The sequence below is a fragment of the Pan paniscus genome, chromosome 1, assembly GCF_029289425.2.
Source record: "Pan paniscus chromosome 1, NHGRI_mPanPan1-v2.0_pri, whole genome shotgun sequence".
Classification (NCBI taxonomy): domain Eukaryota; kingdom Metazoa; phylum Chordata; class Mammalia; order Primates; family Hominidae; genus Pan; species Pan paniscus.
This window is the reverse complement of record NC_073249.2, coordinates 48,772,937-48,796,401: the sequence shown is the minus strand read 5'-3', so window position 1 is coordinate 48,796,401 and position 23,465 is coordinate 48,772,937. Positions and strand designations below refer to the sequence as shown.

General features: G+C 37.6%; 1 protein-coding gene across 2 annotated transcripts in view; it reads right to left on the bottom strand.

Moving 5' to 3' along the window:
• KIF14 (kinesin family member 14) overlaps positions 1–23,465 on the bottom strand; it is a 68,021-nt gene that overhangs the window by 28,742 nt on the left and 15,814 nt on the right. For both annotated transcript variants that reach the window (XM_063597967.1, XM_003823058.7), the window contains 12 exons: positions 23,042–23,158; positions 22,429–22,544; positions 21,102–21,274; positions 19,560–19,707; positions 19,254–19,317; positions 17,445–17,629; positions 12,906–13,008; positions 11,316–11,476; positions 9,361–9,508; positions 8,435–8,587; positions 5,310–5,436; positions 406–499 (listed from right to left, as the gene is read on the bottom strand). In XM_063597967.1, coding sequence (XP_063454037.1) covers positions 406–499; positions 5,310–5,436; positions 8,435–8,587; positions 9,361–9,508; positions 11,316–11,476; positions 12,906–13,008; positions 17,445–17,629; positions 19,254–19,317; positions 19,560–19,707; positions 21,102–21,274; positions 22,429–22,544; positions 23,042–23,158 — 1,589 coding nt within the window. The remainder of the gene's footprint in view (positions 1–405; positions 500–5,309; positions 5,437–8,434; positions 8,588–9,360; positions 9,509–11,315; positions 11,477–12,905; positions 13,009–17,444; positions 17,630–19,253; positions 19,318–19,559; positions 19,708–21,101; positions 21,275–22,428; positions 22,545–23,041; positions 23,159–23,465) is intronic.

The window sequence follows — 23,465 nt, the reverse complement described above, 5'->3', positions numbered from 1 at the left end:
TATAGAATGGACTTTAGAGAAACTAAATGATAGCCGGGCGCAGTGGCTCACACCTGTAATCCCAGCACTTTGAGAGGCCAAGTCAGGTGGATCACTAGGTCAAGAGTTTGAAACCAGCCTGGCCAACGTGGTGAAACCCCATCTCTAACTAAAAATACAGAAATTAGCTCGGTGTGGTGGCGCACGCCACCCAGTAATCCAAGTTACTCAGGAGGCTGAGGCAGGAGAATTGCTTGAACCCGGGAGGTGGAGGTTGCAGTGAGCCCAGATTGCGCCACTGCACTCCAGCCTGGGCAACAAAGCAAGACTCTGTCTCAGAAAAAAAAAAAAAAAAAAGAGAGAAACTAAATGATATAAAGGCCAACTTGTTTAAAACATTTATAATCAGGATAATTAATTACTCACCTGCCAAAAACATAGTATGTTTTCAATTTGCTGCTGATAGCATTGGCTTCCTGAATCATCATTGAGAGTTTCATAGAGCTCCAAGTTGTCTGCACTAATACAAAGCACACAGAAAAGATTCAAAATACATACATGGACACTAACATATACCATTAGGCAAAACAATTCCTAAAAAAAAATTACTGATTTTAAATGAATGGTTTTAACTCTATATTGCAGAAGGATAAGTGATATTTGAGTAATTTGGTGAAATAAAACATTTTTCCTATAAAATGAGGTTTTTGCCTGTGGGAAGATGTAAGAAAATGGAAGTTGATACAAAAAAGATAAGCCAAAGACAATGCTTTACTTTCTAATATCTAGAAAAAAATTTTTTTTCTAATGTCTTTTTTCTTTCTTCATTTCTAAATTATTTCAAGTATTGAGTATTCTATAGTCTTACTTATGTAGAAACATGTCCTTTTGTATTTTGCCTAAAAATTAAAAAAATGTATATATATATATATATATATATGTCAGGACATTAAAATAAAAAAGGAAAATAATTTAGTGCACAATTTCACTTTCCTTTTTTTTTTTTTTTTTTGAGTCAGGGTCTCACTAGGTCGCCTAGGCTATAGTACAGTGGCTCAAGCATGGCTCACTGCAGCCTTGACCTCCCCAGGCTCAAGTGATCCTCCCATCTCAGCCTTCCAAGTAGCTGGAACTACAGGTGCATGCCACCACACCCAGCTAACTTTTTTATATTTTGTAGAGATGAGGTTTTGCCATGTTGCTCAGGCTGGTCTTGAACTCCTGGGCTTAAGCAATCTACCTGCCTCAGCCTTCCAAAGTGCTGGGATTACAGGCATGAGCCACCACACCCAGCTCCTAATTTGAATTTAAGATTATGACTGGGCACAGTAGCTCATGTCTATAATACCCACATTTTGGGAGGCTGAGGCAGGAGGATCACTTGAAGGCCAGAATTTCAAGGCCTGCCTGGGCAATATAGTGGCACCCTATCTCTAGAAAATAAAATAAATTAGCCAAGCAAGGAAGCATGCACCTGTAGTCCTAGCTACTGGAGAGCCTGAGACAAGAGGATCACTTGAGCCCAGGAGTTTGAGGTTGCAGTCAGCTATGATGGCACTCTGTACCCCAGCCTGTGTGACAGAGCAAGGCTTTGTCTCAAAAAAAAAAAAAAATTTATCATAAACATTTTCTATATTGTTCAGGCAAACTTATAACCAGTAATCTACTAAAAATAGCTTTTTGGAAGGATAAACACATTCACATGAATTAAAAAATCAAGTAATCATTGTAAGGCACTGTCTAGTCCCTCAGAAGAATAAAAGTATTGCCTCCTGGCAATAGATACAAAGAGTATTGGCTGGGTGAAGTGGCACACACCTGTAATCCCAGCACTTTGGGAGACCAAGGCCGGCGGATCACCTGAGGTCAGGAGTTTGAAACTAGCCTGGCCATCATGGTGAAACACTGTTTCTACTAAAAATACAAAAATTAGCCAGGCGTGGTAGCGGATGCCTGTAGTCCCAGCTACTCGGGAGGCTGAGGCAGGAGAATTGCTTGAACCCGGGAGACAGAGGTTGCAGTGAGCTGAGATTGTGCTACTGCACTCCAATGCACTCCAACCTGGGTGACAGAGCAAGACTCTGTCTCAGAAAAAAAAAAAAAAAAAGAGTATTAATATTTTAAAAGTTATTTTAAAGAAGTTACAGAAAGTACACAACATACCTACCAAGTATTCTTGCTAAAAAACTGAACCTGAATTTGATAGGCCTGAAGATCTAACTACCACTTTCTAGGGAATACTGGAACAGAGGAGCCTGTTAAGTAACACCAGGCAGACACAATCAGCAAAATCCAGAATCCAAAAAAACTCTACAGGACAAATCATCTGATTTCTTCAACAAATTACTAGATGAAAGAGAAGAGTGAATTTACAGATTAAAAGAGACTTAAAAGGCACATCTACCAAACGCAATGTGTAGATCATGTTGGTATCCTGATTCAAACAAATCAAGTTTTTTTTTTAAAAAAGGATGAAACAATCCAGGAAATACGATTATGGAGTAAATATGTGATGTGTAAGAAATTATTATTAATATAGTTATGGCAATGCTTAAAAGAGTGACAGAGAAAGAGAGAGAGGGAGGGCAAAAAGAGAGTCCTTATCTAATTTAGAGATACACAGTGAAGTGTGTACACCTTAAATGATATGGTGTCTGGGATTTGCTTCAAACTAGTCCAGGGAAGCAGTGAGTTTGAGGATAGCAGCAACAAGATTGAACATGTGTTGATAATCATTGAAGTTGGATAAATATATAAAGGCTTACTGCAGCAATCTCTACTTTTATAGCTTGTTTAAAATTTTCCATAATAAAAAAGTTTATATTAAAAATATGCTGTGTTTTACATAGAAATGTACCAAAAAAAGTGCAATCAAAAGTCTCCCAGGACTTGGCTAGGCATGGTGGCTTACACCTATAATCCCAGCACTTTGGGAAGCCAAGGCAGGCAGATCACCTGAGGTCAGAAGTTTGATACCAGCCTGGCCAACATGGTGAAACCCTGTCTCTACTAAAAATACAAAACTTAGCTGGGCATGGTTGTGCATGCCTGTTATCCCAGCTACTCAGGAAGCTGAAGCAGGAGAATCGCTTGAGCCTGGGAGGCAGAGGTTGCAGTGAGCCAAGATCACACCACTGCATTCCAGCCTGGGCAACAACAACAAAAAGACTTTAAAAAAAAAAAAAAAAAAAGTCGGGCCGGGCCCCGGTGGCTCACACCTGTAATCCCAGCACTTTGGGAGGCTGCAGTGGGCGGATCACGAGGTCAGGAGGTAGAGACCATCCTGGCCAACATGGTGAAACCCCATCGCTACTAAAAATACAAAAACTGTACTCCCAGCTACTTGGGAAGCTGAGGCAGGAGAATCGCTTGAACCGGGGAGGCGGAGGTTGCAGTGAGCTGAGATCGTGCCACCGTACTCCAGCCTGCCAACAGACAAGACTCTGTTTCAAAAAAAATAAAAAAAAGGTCTCACAGGACTTAATGGCTTCACTGGTGAAGTCTACCAAACAATTAAAGAAGAATTAATGCTAACCCTTCTCAAACTCTTCCAAAAAGCTGAAGAGGAGGGAACAGTTCCAATTCCTTTTGCAAGGCCAGCATTACCCTGATACTAAAGCCAGACAAAGACACTACAAGAAAAGAAAACTACAGGCCAGTATCCCTGATGAACATAGATCCAAAAATCTTCAACAAAATACTAGCAAACCAAATTCAACAGCACATTAAAAGGATCATACACCATGATCAAGTGGGGTTTATCACTGGGATGCAAGGATGGTTTAACATATACAAATCAATAAATGTGATATACCACATTAACAGAATAAGGATAAAAATCATATGATCATTTCAATAGGTGCAAAAAACCTTTGACAAACTACAACATCCTTTTATGATAAAGACTCTCAACAAATTAGGTATAGAAGAATGTACCTCAACATAATAAAGGCTGTATATGACAAGCCCACACCTAACATCTTCAATGGCAAATAGCTGAAAGCTTTTCCTTTAAGATCAGGCACATAACAAGGATGCCTACTCTCACCACTTCTATTGAACATAGTACTGGAAGTCCTAACAAAACCAGCTGGGCAAGAAAAAGAGATAAAAGGTATCCAAACTGAGAAGGAAGAAGTAAAATTGTTTGTTTACAGACGACATGATCTTATATATAGAAAACTCTAATAACACCACCAAAAGTGAAATAAGCCAGACATAGAAAGATAAATACTATATGATCTCACTTACATGTGGAATCTAAAAATGTTGAACTCATAGGCACAGAGAGTAGAATGATGGTTACCAGGAAATACAGGATAGGGGAATGGCAAGATGTTGGTCAAAGGGTACAAAGTTTCAGTTATGCAGGATGAATACACTCTGGAGGTCTAATGTACAGAAAGTTGCCTATAATTAATAATACTGTATTCTATACTTGAAATAAGAGAGTATATCCTAAGTGTCCTCATGACAAAAAAAAAAAAAAGAACTAGGTGAGGTGATAAATATGTTAACTAGCTTGATTATGGTAATCATTTTGCAATATATGTAAAAACATCATGTTGTACATCTTAAATATACATAATTTTTATTTGTTAATTACACCTCAGTAAAGCTAGAAAAAAAATCTCTTGAAAAAATGTCTAAGTGAAAAAGAAAACAAAGTAATCCATGACTAAGCACAACTATTAACAGATATAAAACAAGGATTAAGAATTAGAATAAGATATATTTTTTAAAAACATGCTGCACATTGAAATTTGGCTTACTATTTGCTCAGTTGCAGTACTATTAACAAATTGCCAGACTGGGTGGCTTATAAACAACAGCAATTTATTGCTCACAGTTCAGGAGGCTGGAACTCTGAGATCAGGGTTCCAGTGTCGGTCAGGTTCTGGTGAGGGCCCTGTTCTGGGTTGCAGACTACCATCTTCATGCTATGTCCTCACTTGGTGGAAGAGGTGAGGGGACTTTCTGCAATTTCTTTCACAGGGGCACTAATTCTATCTATGAGGGCTCTACCCTCATGACTTACTCACCTGCCAAAGACCTCCACTTCCTAACACCACTGCCTTGGAGGTTATGAATTCAATACATTAATTTTGGGGGAACACAAACATTCAGTCTAAAGCATTGATATAATAAATATTCTAAAAGCTGAATATTCAAAAACAACCATTCATACAAATTTATTTAGATCCAGAAAAGTCAACTAGAATAAAATATTTTGAATATGTAAAGGCAACTAATGCTAATATTTTACTAATTATATTACATATAACATGCATAATTTTAGAAAATATTTGCTAAAATCAGCACACACTTACTTGTAAAAGTTTTATCCCTATTATTCCGATTCTGCTGTAGAATTTGTACTTCTTTAGCAATTTTTTGCTTTTCAGTTTCTAAAGCTTCCAGAATTCTTGCATGGCGGATGCTATGGTCTTCTAAAGCCTAATTGATATTGATTCATACAGACCCACATGTGAGAATATGCAAAGAGAGAAACTATAACACCACATTGAGATGATGGATATGTTAATTTGCTTCACTATAGTAACCATTTTACAATTTATATACCCCATAACATTGTATAACTTAAATATACACAATAAAACCTATTTTAAAAAAACAGATTGATAATGATAACACACTACAGTAAACCTCATTTTATAGTACATGTTTTATTAAGCCTATATAGTTAACATGTTTTATGTGTTTTATTAAACATGAAAAGCTTTTAAAAATGATTTATAAAATTTCCTTGCAAAATAATTTTTCCCCACAACAATATTATTAGGAATTTTTGATGACATAAATTAATCTTTTTTCTTCCCATTGATAGAAGTTAAAAAAAAAAACTAGAAAAAAAGAGGAAAAGAAGTCATTGTATCAAAAAGACTCCTGCATGTGTATGCTTATCACAGCACAATTCACAAGTGCAAAGATATGGAATCAACCTAAGTGTCCATCAACCAATGAATGGATAAAGAAAATATGGTGTATATATATATACATACATACATATATATATATATATATATATATACACACACACCATGAAATATTACCCAGCAATAAAAAAGAAAATATCTTTTGCAGCAACTTGAATGGAACTGGAGGCAATAATTCTAAGTGAAGTAACTCAGGAATTGAAAACCAAATATCAGCATGGTCTCACTTATAAGTGACAGCTAAGCTATGGGTATGCAAAAGCATATAGAGTGGTATAATGCAGCGGTCCCCAACCTTTTGGCACCAGGGACTGGTTTCATGGAAGACAATTTTTCCACAGACAGGGGCTCAGGGGTTGGTTTCAGGATGAAACGGTTCCACCTCAGATCATCAGATATTAGATTCTCATAAGGAGCATGCAACCTAAATTGTGAACTGTGTGCACTCCTGGTACAATGGGCATTGAAGACTCAGAAAGAGGGAGAGTGGGAGAGGGCAAGAAATGAAAAACTACCTATTGGGTACAATGTAAGCTACTCAGGTGACAGGTGCACTAAATCCTAGACTTCACCACTATATAATTCATCCACGAAACCAAAAGCAATTTGTACTTCTAAAGCTATTGAAATAAAAATAAATTAAAAATAAGAAAACCCAAAAAAGGCAGAAAAAAAGAAGAAAAAAGGACAAACTGTTAAAAAAAAAAAAAAAAAGGCCATATCCAAGAACACTTGTTGACTAAATAAAGAAGTTAAATTTAAAAGATACAAGAAATCTAGTTTAGTACAAATAAGCATTATAAGCCCAGTAATAATAATTGTTTTTGGGCCGGGTGCGGTGGCTCATGCCTATAATCCCAGCACTTTGGGAGGCCAACGTGGGAGAATCATGAGGTCAAGAGTTCAAGACCAGCTTGGCCAACATGGTGAAACCCCGTCTCTACTAAAAATACAAAAAAAATTAGCCGGGCATAGTGGCAGACACCTGTAATCCCAGCTACTCCGGAGGCTGAGGCAGCAGAATCGCTGGAAGGCGGAGGTTGCAGTGAGCCCAGATCATGCCACTGCACTCCAGTCTGGGCAACAAGAATGAAACTCTGTCTCAAAACAAAACAAAACAAAAAATAATAACAATAATAATTGTTTTTCAAGACTTAAACAGTTCTATGTTTTTCTCCTAAAACTCTCTGAGGTGGTTCACTAGCCACTTTGTGTCCAGGAGTTGACTAGTAGATGTATAATAACTGTATTATGGTACCAATACTTTGCAATTACTAGGAGTATTTTATTCCAACTCCAACTCCCACCCTGGTTTCCCCGACCCCACAAACTTGGAAAAAAGAGAAATAAAATTGCCATTTGAGAGAGTAAAACCTTAAGATTAAGATATAAGGAATCAAAACAGTGGCTTGCAAACTTTAATGTTCATCAGAACATCCCACAGGGCTTCTTAAAATAGGTTCTGTGCCCCATTCTCAGTTTCTGCTTCAGTAGTTCTGGAGTGTGGCCTAAAAATTTGCTTTTTTTTTTTTTTTTTTTTTTTTTGACAGAGTCTTGCTCTGTCACCAGGATGGAGTGCAGTGGCGTAATCTCAGCTCACTGCAACCTCCGAGTCCCGGGTTCAAGAGATTCTCCTACCTCAGCCTCCTGAGTAGCTGGGACTACAGGTGTGCGCCACCATGCCCAGCTAATTTTTGTATTTTTAGTAGAGACAGGGTTTCACTATGTTGGCCAGGATGGCCTCGATCTCTTAACGTCGTAATCCACCCGCCTCAGCCTCCCAAAGTCCTGGGATTACAGGTGTAAGCCACCATGCCGGCCTAAATATTTGCATTTCTAACATGTTCCCAAGGTGATGTTGATGTTGCTGGTCTAGGGACCACCCTTCAAGAACCACTAATAGAAAGAATGGCCCAAAATATTGACCGTAAGGGGCTTGAAGGTATTAACATTCTGGTTTTATCCCTTAGGCTTGTGAAATTGATTAGTTGAGGTGGCCCATGAAAGATGCCTCTATCCTCAATGACATGATAAAAGCAGGCAGGTACCTGAGCTCATAAGACTGAGGTAATGAATGCCCTACTGTGAGTTCTGGAAACAGGATGCTTGCTGCTCTCTCCACAGGCAGATGTTTCATTGTGACATCAGGATGTGACCCAGTATAAGAGCTGTGCCTTTTTTCCTTCCTCATATGTGACCTAGTGCTATTTCACTTATTTAAATTACTTGGCATGACTGATGACCAGATAGTTGTAGATGCATAAAAAGAGAACACTGGAGTGGAACTAGATGGAAATAACTCTGTCACTTTCAAAATCTCTGTGTGATCTGTGAGCAGTACCAGGATATAAGCTTTCAGGCAAGAAGTACTTTTCTCATCTACACATCTACAAACCTGGATTTGGCTCTCTTCTGTCAACATACCATAAGCAACTTCTTTGAAAAAAAAATCCAGCTTTTTCTCAGAATAGAGTTAACTGGTTATACAATAAAATTACCTGTTTTGTAGCCAAAGTCTCCATTTTTAATCGTTTTTTGTTGACATATATTTCCTGTTCAAGATGCTGCTTTGCCTTTTCTAATTCCTCAATTTTGTGATTAGCCTTCTGGTTATTTATTTCCTGCATTTTTTTCCTTTGAGACTCTTCTCTCTTTAAAGAACGATAATAAAAAATATCTCAGGCAAAAACCGTAGCAAAAAAGTACAAAAGTCCCTTTCTTTAACCAATGTACAAGAAATTACTCACTAATAGAAAAGTTGCCCTATTAAAGCTTCTCCACTTCATTCAGGTTAAATAAAAATAAATATCACTAGTCAAACTTCTTAAGAGTATTATCTAAAATGGGCTTCTGGGAACCCAAGATTTCCAATAAACCATGGAGACAGCCATGACTCAAGCGGCTACAGGACAGAAGTTTCTCTTTATTTTTATTCCAGTAGCCATCGTCTATTATTGCCACCAACTTTTTTCCTTTTTTTTTTTTTTTTTTTTTTTTGAGACAGGGTCTCACTCTGTCAAGGTTCACTGCAGCCTTGACCTCCCTGGGCTAGATGATCCTCCTATCTCAGCCTTCTGAGTAGCTGGGACTACAGGCGCATGCTACCACACCCAGCTAATGTTTTAAACTTTTTGGAGAGACCAGTTTCCCTACATTGCCCCTGGCTGGTCTTGAACTCCTGGGCTCAAGTAATCTGCCCACCTTGGCCTCCTAAAGAGCTGGGATTACGGGCATGAGCCATCATGCTCAGCCCTGACTTATTTCTTAAAGTAAAATTAAAGAGGGCCAAGACTCACTGTGGCTTTGATTCACTAATCTCTGATCTCTCCCAGTTCTCTTATAGGGACATAATCAACTTTATAGGCAACACATCACTTGGGGTACACTGTCGGAAAAAAAAAATAAAACTAATTCTGCCTTTTACCAGTTCTGCTTCCAGTGCTTTTATTTTGCTTTCATATGCAGCTTTTTGAGAAGAAAGCTCTTGCTGAGCCATTTCTTTTGCAATCTGGATTCCTTGCATCATTTCTTCCTTTGCCTTCAACTGAGCCTCTTTTATTTCTGCTTCAAGTCTACAATGTAGCAAGATGTTTACAGGGTACATGTTAAGAATTCTTTATACATCATAATAGTTCTTAATCCTACTGAAAAGTTTTCCATTGAACGAAAGTTTCAATCTTAAAACTTGATTTCTGACATTCTATCAACAGTGTTTTTAAAATTTTCACTGGCTCTACAATTGTTTACACTCAAAATTTAAACACGCAGGACGAAAAATTGCTTATTTCTAACTTAGTTACTATTGCAGATGCCTGACATTTAAATAAAATCAGTGCTTTAGTAACTACATTATACAGAAATTTCCATTCCCAATTTTACTGAAAAAAAGAATAAGAGTATCAAAAAGAAGGCTAGTGGATATCACAGCTAGGGAGAGAGGAGAATGGCTATTATTTAACAAATACAGAGTTTCAGTTTGGAATAATAAAACATTTCTGGAGATGGATGATGGTGATGGTTGCACAACAATGTGAAGGCACTAGGGTGGGCACAGTGACTCACGCCTGTAATCCCAGCACTTTGGGAGGCCAAGGCAGGTGGACTGCTTGAGCTCAGGAGTTCGAGACCAGCCTGGGCAACATGGTGAAACCCCATCTCTACAAAAAAATTCAAAAATTAGCCGGGCGTGGTGGTGTGCGCCTGTAGTCTCACATGCTCGGGAGGCTAAGGTGGGAGGATGGCTTGAGGCCAGGAGGCGGAAGTTGCAATGAACCGAGATCATGCCAACTGTACTCCAGCCTAGACGATAGAGCCAGACTACATCTCAAAAAAAAAAAAAAAAACAAAAAACACAAAAAAACACAAAACAATGTGAAAGTACTTAATGCCTTTGGACTATATAATTAAAAATGGCTAACATGGTAAATTTTGTGCTATTTATATTGTATTCAATTAAAAAAATTCTTTTTAAAGGGCAAAAGCAGGTTGAGGCTTCTTAAAAGGTGACAAAGCAGTTAGTCTAGCCTATAACCAGTTCTTGATTCCTCCTCCTTTCATCTTCTTTAGTCACCAGGCCTTGTCAATCTTATCTCCTTTATGTTTCCTTCCTACCTAATCACACTATATTTACCTTACTTCGATAGTCTCTTGGCTGCATTTGCAGGTTTTAAGCTTGCTCTATCTCTAATACATTCTCCAGATTTGAGTGCCAGTGATCTCTCTAAAAATGTAATTCTGATTATGAGTGTCTCACGTCTGCTCAAAATTCTTTAATGTTTCCCTTATCCTTTAAGATAAAGTCCAAACTCTTTAGCATTTTATTTGTATATACTTTACCATTTAGCTTACAAGGATATTGCTTATGCCAGAAATCCTACGATACTGCATGAACTAAAACTGGGGCACAAGAAGAAAAGAAAAACAAAAGTACACTCTCCCAGTCTTCCTCTGGCTAAATTCTAATCGTCTATTGGGATTCTCCTCTATGGGACGTCTTCTCATCTTCTAGAAACCTTCCCTGATAACTGGTCAGGGCCAGGTGTCACCCTGTGAGCTTCCACACCACACAGTTCGGGACTCTTGTCAGAGAACTGTGTCATAGCACTGTTATAACTGTCAGCCCCTCGAGATGATGAATTCTTTCAGCACGTGAGCTAAATTTCAATCCTTATTCTTTAAATCTCCAGCATTTGGTACAGTGACAGACACATAATAGATGGTCAATATATATTTGCTGAACTAATGAATGTACTAAGAGAAAAATTATATCACTAGAAACCAGCACCCAAAGAGTTAATTACTAGAGACTGGCACAATGTGATTAACTCTGCTGTAGATCTCTCTCATACACTTACTATTTCATATCAACAGCATACTTACTGTGATCTCTGTGCCATGAGCAACTCATTTTTTGCAAATTCAAAGTCTTTTGGACCCTCACTTATAGGAGTATCTCTTCCAGATGGCCTTTTTCCTTTCTGGACTTCTACTGGATGATTAAATCTAAAATAATGATCTCCACCAAGAATCACTCGATCACCCTAAAGCACACAAAAAAATGTACTACTTGAGGTGAGTCTCAACCAAAAAATTAAATGAGAAAATTTATTATGCCCAACAATTCAATATAGTCTAGTATTAATGATAAACATAAACATCATAGCAACTAACATTTATTACTTTTTTTTTTCTTTTGGCACAGAGTCTCACTATGTCACCCAGGCTGGAGTGCAGTGGCACAATCTCAGCTCACTGCAACCTCGGCCTCACGGGTTCAAGCAATTCTCCTGCCTCAGCCTCCCGAGCAGCTGGGATTACAGGCGTGCGCCACCACGCCCAGCTAAATTTTTGCATTTTTAGTAGAGATGGGGTTTCACCATGTTGGCTAGGCTGGTCTCGAACTCCTGACCTCATGATCCACCCACCTTGGCCTCCCAACGTTTATTACTTTCTATATACCAAACACTGCATTAAGCACATTACACATATAGTCATATGTCTCTTAACAACAGGGATATGTTCTGAGAAGTACACTGTTAGGTGATTTCATAGTTGTGTGAATATCATGGAATGTACTTACACAAACCTGGATGGTATAGCCTACTACACACTTAGGCCATATGGCATAGCCTATTGCTCCTAGGTTACAAACCTGTACAGCATGTTACTGTACTGAATACCATAGGCAACTATAACACAATGGTAAATAATTGTATATCTAAACAGAAAAAAATACAGTAAAAATACAGTATTATAATCTTATGGGATCCACTGTTACATATGTGGTCCCTCATTGCCCAAAACATCATTATGAAGTGCAAGACTTTATGTTATCTCATTTACGATTCACAACAACTCAGTGAGATACATATAATCATCCCAATTTTAGGAATGAGGAAACTAAAGAGCACAAAGCTTAATAATAACAAGAGACATTCATTGAGAGCTTACTATTTGCAGATACTATTCTAAGAACTATATACACAAATTATTATTTCAGTTAATCCTTCACTATCTCTGAAAGGCAGGATATATAGAGTCACAATAGGTCTGGGTTTGCCTGTAACACAATGCTGATGTTTGTTCTCTTGATGTAATTATTAATAATGATCTCAAAAGTGTCCTGACTTGGGTGATATTGTTTAATCACCTAGTTAAATAACTTGCCAAACGTCACAGAGCAAATGGCAAAGCCAGGATTTCGACCCTGTCTGTCTGATTCTAAAGCCTAGCTCTTTATAGGACACATAATGATGCTGTTAGTGGTCAGCTCTTCAGGTATTGATTCATATAAATGTAACTTTTGTCTTTGCACAAGAAAGCAATTAATAGGAAAAAGAATTTTTGAAATGAAAAAGTCCTTAATCTGCTTCAACACCCTTATCTTATAGAGGAAACCAGAACTCAAAGAAATTAAATGACTTATCCAAAGTCGAACAGTTTCTTATATTAGAGCACCCATCCACTTACATGACGTAATACTGTGATTTCCAAAATATGTTTTCCATTTACATATGTCTTTGCTTCCCCAACTGGGATAATACTCACTGTCCCACCAAAATTTTTGATAGTACTGTTAAAAGAAGAAGCACATTGTTAACAATTATAGAACACACTAAAAAGTAAGAAAAAGGCAATATGGGATAATTCTGCTTGGGCTATTCCTTTGGTGTTAAGGTTCATACCAATATGTAACAATAATTTAAAATTATTTTATTTTCCTCCAACTAGATTTTTTTTTTTTTTTTTGAGACAGAGTCTTGCTCTGTCGCCCAGGCTGGAGTGTAGTGATACAATCTCAGCTCACTGCAAGCTCCACCTCCTGGGTTCAAGCAATTCTCCTGCCTCAGCTGCCTGAGTAGCTAGGATTACAGGCACCCACCACCATGCCCTGCCCAGCTAATGTTTGCATTTTAGTAGAGATGGGGTTTTGCCATGTTCGCCAGGCTGGTCTCTAATTCCTGACCTCAAGTGATCCACCTGCCTCGGCCTCCCAAACTGCTGGGATTACAGGCATGAGCCACTGCATCGAGCCTCCAATTAGATTTTGAAGTTTGGTGAAAAAAGCCTGGCCTGTAGCAATCCGATCCACCTGTGGTGGGAACATTCTTCATTGGGTGTATTTTTATTATAACTTCTTTGAAAACAAAAACCTTCCCCCAAAAATTAAAAAAAAAAAAAAAAAAAACTCTAGCAAAAAACATTAACATACTGCCAGTGATTTCTTAAGAATAAAACAGTTTTAAGTGTTTTTTTAATTTTCTAAGCTTCTGGTTTTACATATGAGCTTTAATAACAGAAAGAACAAATATTTCTCCCCTTTTGAAAAGTAGGGTACTACAGAGGAAGGAAAAACATGGAGATCAAAGTGTACTCCTTAAGACATCTAATTTACTGGATGATAAGGTGATACTGTGGAAAATTAGCTATAAGTGCTACATATTTGAGTCTTTTCATTCAGAGAATAGGAAAGAAACTCCAAAGTCCAATTCATCTTTGGATTAACGGGATAGAAAGAAAAACTGCAACAAAAGCTGAGTCCTAACCAAAGATCTTTTTAGTTGTGGATTAGGCTCCAAGATCTGTGATTACAGAATAATAGTTTAATTAAAGCATCTAGAGAAAAGTACATGGAATCTATAGTTCACCCTTAGGTACTACATCCCTCCTACCAGTCTAGTGTCTTATCCAGGTGAAGGTTTATACAATGTGTACTTGTTGTGATCCCTTTCCTCTCCTAATTCTATCTACTCTGCTCTCAAAATTCCATGGCCTACCATTCTGGACTCCCCACAATCTGGCTTCAACCACCAACCTCCCTCATCTGCCACTATTTTCCCACAAGAACCCCATTTCACACTTAATCAACCATATGAATACTCTGAATTTGCCTTAATGTCAGCTTTGCTCCTTTCTTTGAGTCATTCCTTCCAGATAGGACATCCTCTCCCTTCTTGCAACCATTCTTGAAGGCCCAATTTAGAGTCCTCTAAGAAGCTGTTCTTTAGGGTTTAAGTTAGAAGTCAACTCTTCCTTCTCTTCACTTTTAAGCAGTAAGTATGCAGTACTCATATAACACTTAATATGCATTAATAGATACTGAAGTTCTTTTTTTCTCTTTCACATGACCAGCCTCAGCCATGAAGTTCTTTTATTCATTAAGCCTCCAAGAGCCAGTTATGTGTCAGCAATGAAGACAGACATGAAATCAGCTTTCATAAAGTTCATGGTCTAGTGAACAAGATAAACTAAGGAAGGTACGAAAAATGGAAGTAGAGAGTTAGAGGCAAGCAGGAGGCTTCCAAGTTCCTTACTGGACTCTTAACTCTTTGGGAGCACGTTCTGTATCTTTGCCACAGATGTTAATAATACTGTATTTATTTGTTAAAGAAAATAATTAATTAATAGAAGAGCAAAAGAACCTAAAGAACAAAAGGATATGCCCTAACAGATATAAAGATTCATGGCCAGGTGCAGTGGCTCACGTCTGTAATCCCAGTACTTTGGGAGGCCAAGGTGGGTGGATCACCTGAGGTCAGGAGTTCAAGACCAGCCTGGCCAACATGATGAAATCGTCTCTACTAAAAATACAAATAACTAGCTGGGCATGGTGGCTGCTACTCAGGAGGCTGAGGCACGAGAATCGCTTGAACCCAGAAGGCGGAGGTTACGGTGAGCCAAGATCACACTACTGCACTCCAGCCTGGGTGATAGAGTGAGACTCCATCTCCAAAAAAAAAAAGATATAAAGATTCATTACAGGCCGGTCGTGGTAGCTCACACCTGTAATTCCAGCACTTTGGGAGGTCAAGGTGGGCGGATCACCTGAGGTGGGAGTTTGAGACCAGCCTGGCCAACATGGTGAAACCCCATCTCTACTAAAAATACAACAATTAGCCAGGCATGGTAGCAGACATCTGCAATCCCAGCTACTCAGGAGGCTGAGGCAGGAGAATTGCTCGACCCCAGGAGGTTGCAGTGAGCTGAGATGGTGCCACTACACTCCAGCCTGGGCAACAGAGCAAAACTCTGAATCAAAAAATAAATAAATAAAGATTCATTACAAAGCTCAAGTAATTACGACCATGGGGTATTAGTAGGAAGAAACAGATTCTGATATTTTTAGAAATTTTTTGTAGGAGCACTACAGATTCCAAAAGAAGCAATAAACTATTTAATATTTGGTACTGGGAGAAATGGCTATTCATGTGGAAAATAAATGAATTTAGATCCCTAATTCACACCAAATAAAAAATTCCAGACATTCAATAACTTAAATGTGAAAGCAAAACTTCAAAACATCTAGAAGAAAATTTAGAACATCTCTATGACCTCAATGTACAACAGTCTTTTTTTTTTTTTTTTGAGTTAGAGTCTCACTCTATTGCCTAGGGTGGAGTATAGCAGGGTCATCTTGGCTCACTGTAGCTTCCACCTCCCAGGTTCAAGTGATTCTTATGCCTCAGCCTCCCAAGTAGCTGAGACTATAGGTGCCCACCACCATGCCGGGCTAATTTTTGTATTTTCAGTAGAGATGAGGTTTCACCATGTTGGCCAGGCTGGTGTTGAACTCCTGGTCTCAAGTGATCTGCCGCCTCAGCCTCCCAGACTGTTAGGATTATAGGCGTGAGCCACGGCGCCTGGCCAGAACACTCTTTCTCTCTCTCTCTTTTTTTTTTTTTTTGAGACAGAGTCTCGCTCTGTCACTCAGGCTGGAGTGCAGTGGCATGATGATCTCGGCACACTGCAACGTCCACCTCCTAGGTTCAAGCGATTCTCATGCCTCAGCCTCCTGAGTAGCTGGGATTACAGGCGGGCACCACCACGCCCAGAAAATTTTTTGTATTTTTAGTAGAGACGGGGTTTCACCATGTTGCCCAGGCTGGACTCAAACTCCTGAGCCCACACACCTGTGCTAGGATTACAGGCATAAGCCACCACGCCCAGCCAGAACATTCTTTCTTTAAGACATAAAAACTGACAATCATAAAGGAAAAGACTGATGCCAGGTACTACAATAAAATTAAGAACTTCAATCAATCAAAGGCACCAGAGAGAGTAAAAAGATGTTACACGTTAGAAAAAAAGATATTTATACCAAAAAGCTCACAAAGGATTGGCAACTCCTACAAATTATTAAGAAATAAGCAAATCAGTTGAAAAATCAACAAAAGGTATGAAGAGGCAAGTTACAATAGTAAACAAAAATGGCCAATCAACACATGAAAAGATGTTCAACCTTATTATTAATCAAAGAAATGTAAAATGAATCCATAAGGATATACTATTTAATGTTCATCAGATTGGCATAAAGTCTGACAGTACTAAGTGTTGGCAAGGATGTGGAGTAACAGGTATTCTCAAGGCTAATGGGAGTAAAAATTCATTTTGGAAAATAATTTGAAATTAGCTACTAAAGTTGAATATGCACATATTCTACAACCTAGTATCTCTACTCTCAGACATACAATTTAAAAGCACTTCCTAAACTTTATAAGAGATAAACTCATACAATGGAATACTTCATAGCAGTGAAAATAAAACAGGAACCAATGTACACAAATCTTGGAAACACAATGCAGAGTCAAAAAAGTTTACATACACTATCATTCCAACAATATATACAAGTATTCCATTCATATGAACAAAATTCACGTAAAGTAACATTTTTAAATTGGTCAATCCAACCAAAAATTCTGTTATGTAAGATAGATAGTTTACTTGCATGTGCATCATTATAATTGCAAGAAAATAAATTATTCTTCAATCAACAGATCAAGTATGCCAAAACAAAAACAGAGAGAGCATTACACTGTACTTTATATTGAGAGTAACTGACCTATCATCCTTACAACACACTCAGAATGTATGTTTTTCCTGACTAAACAATGGGTTTGAAGATCGTTCTACCAAACGATCAGTATCAACGAATATGCCGTATGAAGGAAACCACATGTTACCAAGATATAGAACAGGTGCCTTTTCTTTTTTTTTAGTGGATTAACATACCAATGATCATCAGCAATCAGCACCCCAGATAACTGAATATCATGGCTCGAGTTTGGTTTATACTTTCCAACTGTAGTTGTTCCTTCTTTTATCATATATAGCAGCATCTCAGATAGTTGTGGATCTTCATTCAGATTAACAAGGTTTGGTAAATGATTGTCCATTTGAAACATAATTCCTGCTTTCTGGTAGAAGTCAGAAAAAGAAATTAATCTTAATCACAGTATGAAATTGTTAAATTCACCTAAAACAAATGGTCTATATTAAACATTAGAACAATTCTATATGAAGTCTCACTAAATTAAAGGTTATTTATTTATTTTTTTATTTTTATTTTTTTGAGACGGAGTCTCGCTGTGTCACCCAGGCTGGAGTGCAGTGGCACGATCTCGGCTCACTGCAACCTCTGCCTCCTGGGTTCAAACGATTCTCCTGCTTCAGCCTCCCAAGTAGCTGAGACTACAGGCGCATGCCACCACGCTCGGCTAATTTTTGTATTTTTAGTAGAGATAGGGTTTCGTCATGTTGATCAGGCTGGTCTCGAACTCCTGACCTCAGGTGATCCACCCGCCTCAGCCTCCCAAAGTGCTGGAATTACAGGCGTGAGCCACCGCGCCCGGCCATAAAGGTTTTTTAGACTCTCTCCTCCTTCCTTAGAATCTCTCCTTTGTGACCTCCCTACCTTCTTTGTCCTTCACCATCCTCAGTCTACTCATACATCAATCTATCATCACCAAATTGTGTCTTCTTATTGACTGACCGTCTTTAGAACAGATCAGTTTGTTTTGTTGCATCTTCATTGCCTTCACCACAGGCCCCTGTCAACTCACACTAAAACTACTGAAGCAGCCTCTTGATCACTGTCAACAGCTTCTGTTTTCAATCCATCTTATATCCTATGCCAGGTTAATTCTCTTGAAAGGGTGCTCTCAAAATGTAAATTCCCTGGTCACTTTTTAACAGCTTCTCACTTCCTACAGGATAAAACTTAATTTCCTTGGCCTGGAAATCAAGTCCTTCATAAACTAATCATAACATATCTTTCCAATTTTATCTCCTTATGATCTCATATAAACTGCTTCCAGTAAAACTGATCTACATACCCTTTCTAAAGACAACTCAAACTTTTCTACCTTTACTTTCACAGAATTTTCTCTTCCAAGAATGTGCTCTTCCTTTTCTCTTCCTATTAAAATCTTACCCAAACTTCAAAGCCCATCTCAAATGCCACCTCTTTTATGAGATTGGATTGGCCATGCGCAAGGAATTTTCCCTCCTTCTCCTGAATTCTTATAGTACTCCCCCACTACCAATCACTTGAAATACTTTTCATTACATTAGGTTCAACCATATGAAACTGCCAGTGTTCAACCATGCTTTACCTACAAAAATGGCAATTGCTTATGGCTCAATCTACTGAAATCACATTGCATTTCAGTCTTCTATTTACGTTTTGTAAATCTCTGGATCACAAGCTCTCTGAGGGATGAAACTGTATTTAATCACCTTGGCTTCCCCTGTTCCTGAAAAGCATAGACATTTAATATATATTTGTAGAACCAAAGTAAATATAACAAGATGGTTTATTCATACTTTAACTTTCCAACTAGTTTATGGGTTGGCTCTAAGCAACCAGTCTTGATCTTAACATTTCTTTATATTAATTTTCCTTACGATATTGCTTTGTACAGAGTCAGTATATAGTAAGTATTTGAAACATTAAATTTACATGCATTGGCATATTGGCAATATTTATTTCTTGGCATATTTCTTTTATTTTCTAATCAGTTTAGAAAGTTGAAATAATACCTGTAACTCTTTTGTTTCTTGAAGTTTTCTTTTTTCAGCTTGTTCAAACTTTTCTTTCCACACTCTTTCCAAAGACAAAGAAAATAACAGAGTTAAAAACATCCAGATGTATAAGATTGAGAGTCAAGAGACAATCAATGAAAATTAGGCAACTACCTAGTAATATTTAAAATATGATAATCTGGGAGTGGGCTGCTCTATTCATAAGGAAGGTAGGAAAAATACTCAGTATCCTCTTGAGGTCCCTGCCATTCCTATGATTCCAGAGCAACACACTTAACATTTAGAGTACTGACTGTACTCTACCTTTGCATTTCTGCCATGTCTCTCTCCTGTTGATGCAGTTTCATTCTTAAGGATGTTATTTCTTGCCGACAGAGCCTGTATCGTTCAGGGTCAATATTCCGATTGTTTCTCTGAGCAGCTTTTAGCTTTGCAATTTCTGCCTTCAATTCTGAAGATTTATACAAAGATGCATTAATAATAACATTTAATATATAACAATTTCCACAGTAAGCATAATCCTCCAATCTTCTATTTCATTTGAAGTTTTAAATACAGTATTACTAAATAAAATAGAATATTGGAGAAATCAGCTCTACTTTATATAACCTATAAATCTTTACTTAGTCTTAACCTGAAATATGCTCCCATATTAATGAACTTTCCCTGTTCATAAGTAGGAAAGCTGTATAATGTACTGACCAAAGTGGAACACTTTTGAGAGGCAAAAGGGGAATTGTTAAAGTGAAAGTTTATTTAAAAAGTAAAGAAATAAAAGAATGGCTATTCACTAGGCAGAACAGCCAAGATCAAAGATTTTTCAAGCTGGAATTCAGAATATTTATTTATTTATTTATTTAGACAGAGTCTCACTGTCTAGAGTGCAGTGGTACGGTCTCGGCTCATTGCAACCTCCGCCTCCCGGGCTCAAGCAATTCTCCTGCCTCAGCTTCCCGAGTAGCCAGGATTACAGGTGCCCACCACTGTGTCTGGCTAATTTTTGTATTTTTAGTAGAGACAGGGTTTCCCCATGTTGGCCAGGCTGGTCTCGAACTCCTGACCTTAAGTAGTCCGCCTGCGTTAGCCTCTCAAAGTGCTGGGATTATAGGCATGAGCCACCATGCCTGGCCCAGAATACTTATTTTTAATGAAAACAGTCCCACTTGTGAAACAGAAGGGATCCAAAAGGGAAAAGATGGACCAGGATAGACAAATCAGATTCTTCTCTGGCTCATACATCTGAAGTGTCTATCACCTTCTGCTGCTATAAAGGGCCAGAGGACAAAGGGGCATGAAAAGATGATAGTTCTACATCAGCAAAGATAAAACTGTACAAATCAAGATTTCTTGTAGGCATTAAAGTCTATCCTAAATTGATGATTACCTAGAGATAAATAGAAAGCAGTATTTAGCATAAATGAAGTTCAGCCTATACTAGAAATTCAAGCTCCAATTGCCTTGAATTGCTCATGAACTAAGCATGAGCAGAGCTAGTACATAAAACGTCAATGGAAGAGAGGTCATAAGAGAAAAATAGTAAATAGTTTTATTGGCATTTTGCTGCACACATCTATGACTGTGTAAATTTATTGTTTAATGCTTACTGTTTCCCCCTTACCCACACTCTGTTTTCTATGTTCTTTTTCTAATTGTTTTTCTCCTTATTACTTATTATCTGTCCTTCTACCTATCATCCTCCATCACTATAGGCTGATGACTAGAATCTATTAAAATAGGTGTAGAAAAAAACCTTTGATGTTCATAAATTACATATTTTAAGACTGCAACTAATATCTGGGACTAAACTGTGGCAAAACAATTTTTAAATTCTGAGAAAATATTCACCTCTAATTAACTTAGCGTTCATATCTTCATTTACTTTAGCAATGTTGACTATTAAACGGGCTTGGTTAGCATATCTAAGTGTGCTTAATGTTTCTTCTATGTTGCTGGCAGCGGGACTAATCGTAGCAATCATTGCAGTTTTTGAATTTCCACCCAGACTTTCTTTTAACAGCCTGCAAGAAAAAAAGTCATAAGACTTTGCTTCTACAACAACTTAATAACAGTAATTATCTAGAAAGCACAAAACAAACTAATAGGGTATATAATACAGTATTATACTCTACTCAAATACCATTTAAAACTTTTCTGGTATTCGTAACTATTTCTAGATCTCATAAACACTTTTTCTCTCTTACACTTTTTATATTGTTTCAAGAGGCAATAATCTGTGCAGAGATTTTAAAATGTGGTGAATCATCAAGTATTTCATGACTGTGAGCTACCATAGGGAAGGGACTATGTGTCTTGGTCATCTTTGTATTTCCAGTGCTACCACAACCTTTTGAAGCAGGTGCTCAATAAATGTTGAAAATGATGAACATTGAAACAAAAATTCTATATTGTACTAAAAGCAAAATCTTTATTTTAGAGAAAAAGAGTATGAGACTTAAAACATATATTAGTGCAGAATGAATGTCACTATTTTTAACTTTCATAAGACATGAAAAAAATCAGATTTTCCCTTATAGGTTTCAAGGTGGCAATCACGTTGTAATAAACCAATTATAAAGACACATTACCCTCAAGTAAAGATGCAGTCCTTATCGTAACTGTATATTAATGCCTATCAGAACTGAATATTAAATCCATACAGATGTAATCTGAATGTAACATATTGAAAATTAAATATACATTCACTAATGAAAACATTTACTGAGCACCCATGTGTTAGTCACTGTGTAGTAAGCAAACAAAATTATTCAACTTCTCTTTATACAACTAGCAATATGTTTGGTAGTACCATATATGTTCAAACATCAGCCACAAATAATAGTTAAGTACAAGAACAGTTATTTACACTCATATAGTACATATTATGTATTAAGAATTGTACACTAATAATCTAATTCTCACTTACCCCTAAAAGGTATTGATTTTATTCCTATTTTACAGATAAGGAAACAGGCTAGAATATTAAGTAATTTGCCCAAAGTCACAGAGCTTATAAGACGCTGAGCTGAGATTCAAATCCAGGTAGTTTGGCTCTAGAATTCATAATGCTTACCACCTTTCTCCATCCCAAAGTTAATGAAGTCAGTCTATCATTCTTTTCCCCATAGTATTCACTATATTTTATACAATTCTTTATACTTCAAAAGATACTTGCCATGTAAGAACAGATTCACGATAAGGAATAAAAACACTCCTTTGGTTTGCTTGTTCCGAAAGTGCAGATATAACTTTTCCCAAAGTTAGCAAGGACTTATTAATACTCACACCTTCCTGCATGCAAGAAAAAAAAAATTTTTAACTTAAAATACTTCTCAGCAAGAAATTTATTTCACAAAATGTATTTCTCCCCTCATATAATTACTGAGTAAATACTTTTTTACTTTCTTTTTTTTTGAGACAGAGTCTCACTCTGTTGCCCAGGCTGGAGTGCAGTGGCACAAACATGGCTCACTGTAGCCTCGACCATCCAGGCTCAAGCAATCCTCCCACCTGAACCAAGGAGCTGGGACTACAGACACATGCCACAATGCCTGTCTATAAATACTTTTTTCTATAAACTACCAACTTTCTTATGACTCAAACGTATTTTCTTTAAAAATTAATCATAACCAAAAAGTACGTATCTCTTTTTCAACCACAGCAATGCAGTCTATAAACTGCAGATAAAGATATATTTGGGGAGGTTAAGTGTATTCAGTTTGTATTCTCCTTAAAATAATGACCTCAGGAATAAATTTCATCAAAAGGAGAAAAAGCATTCCATTTACCTTTAGTCGATCTCCATTAGTGTGAGCCGTAGAGCAGCGCTCACTGCCTGCCAGATCTATTAGGTTAATTCGACTTGTTATTCTGTGATCGTGTTCTTCCCCTTCCACAAATTCTGTCTACAGCAAAATGATATTAAATTAAATTAAGTTCTATGACTTCCAATCAATATAGGTTTTTTTAAAGGGAAAGCTGTGAAAGATTACACATCACTCTTTTATTTTTTAAATAGTCCCTTCTTTTTTTTTGAGACAGGGTCTCACTCTGTCGCCCAGGCTGGAGTGCAGTGGCATGATCACGGCTCACTGCAGCCTTGATCTCCTGCCTTCAAGCAATTGTCCCACCTCGGGCTCCCAAGTAGCTGGGACTACAAGCACATGCTGCTACACCTGCTACTTTTTTTTATTTTTTAGTACAGACAAGGTC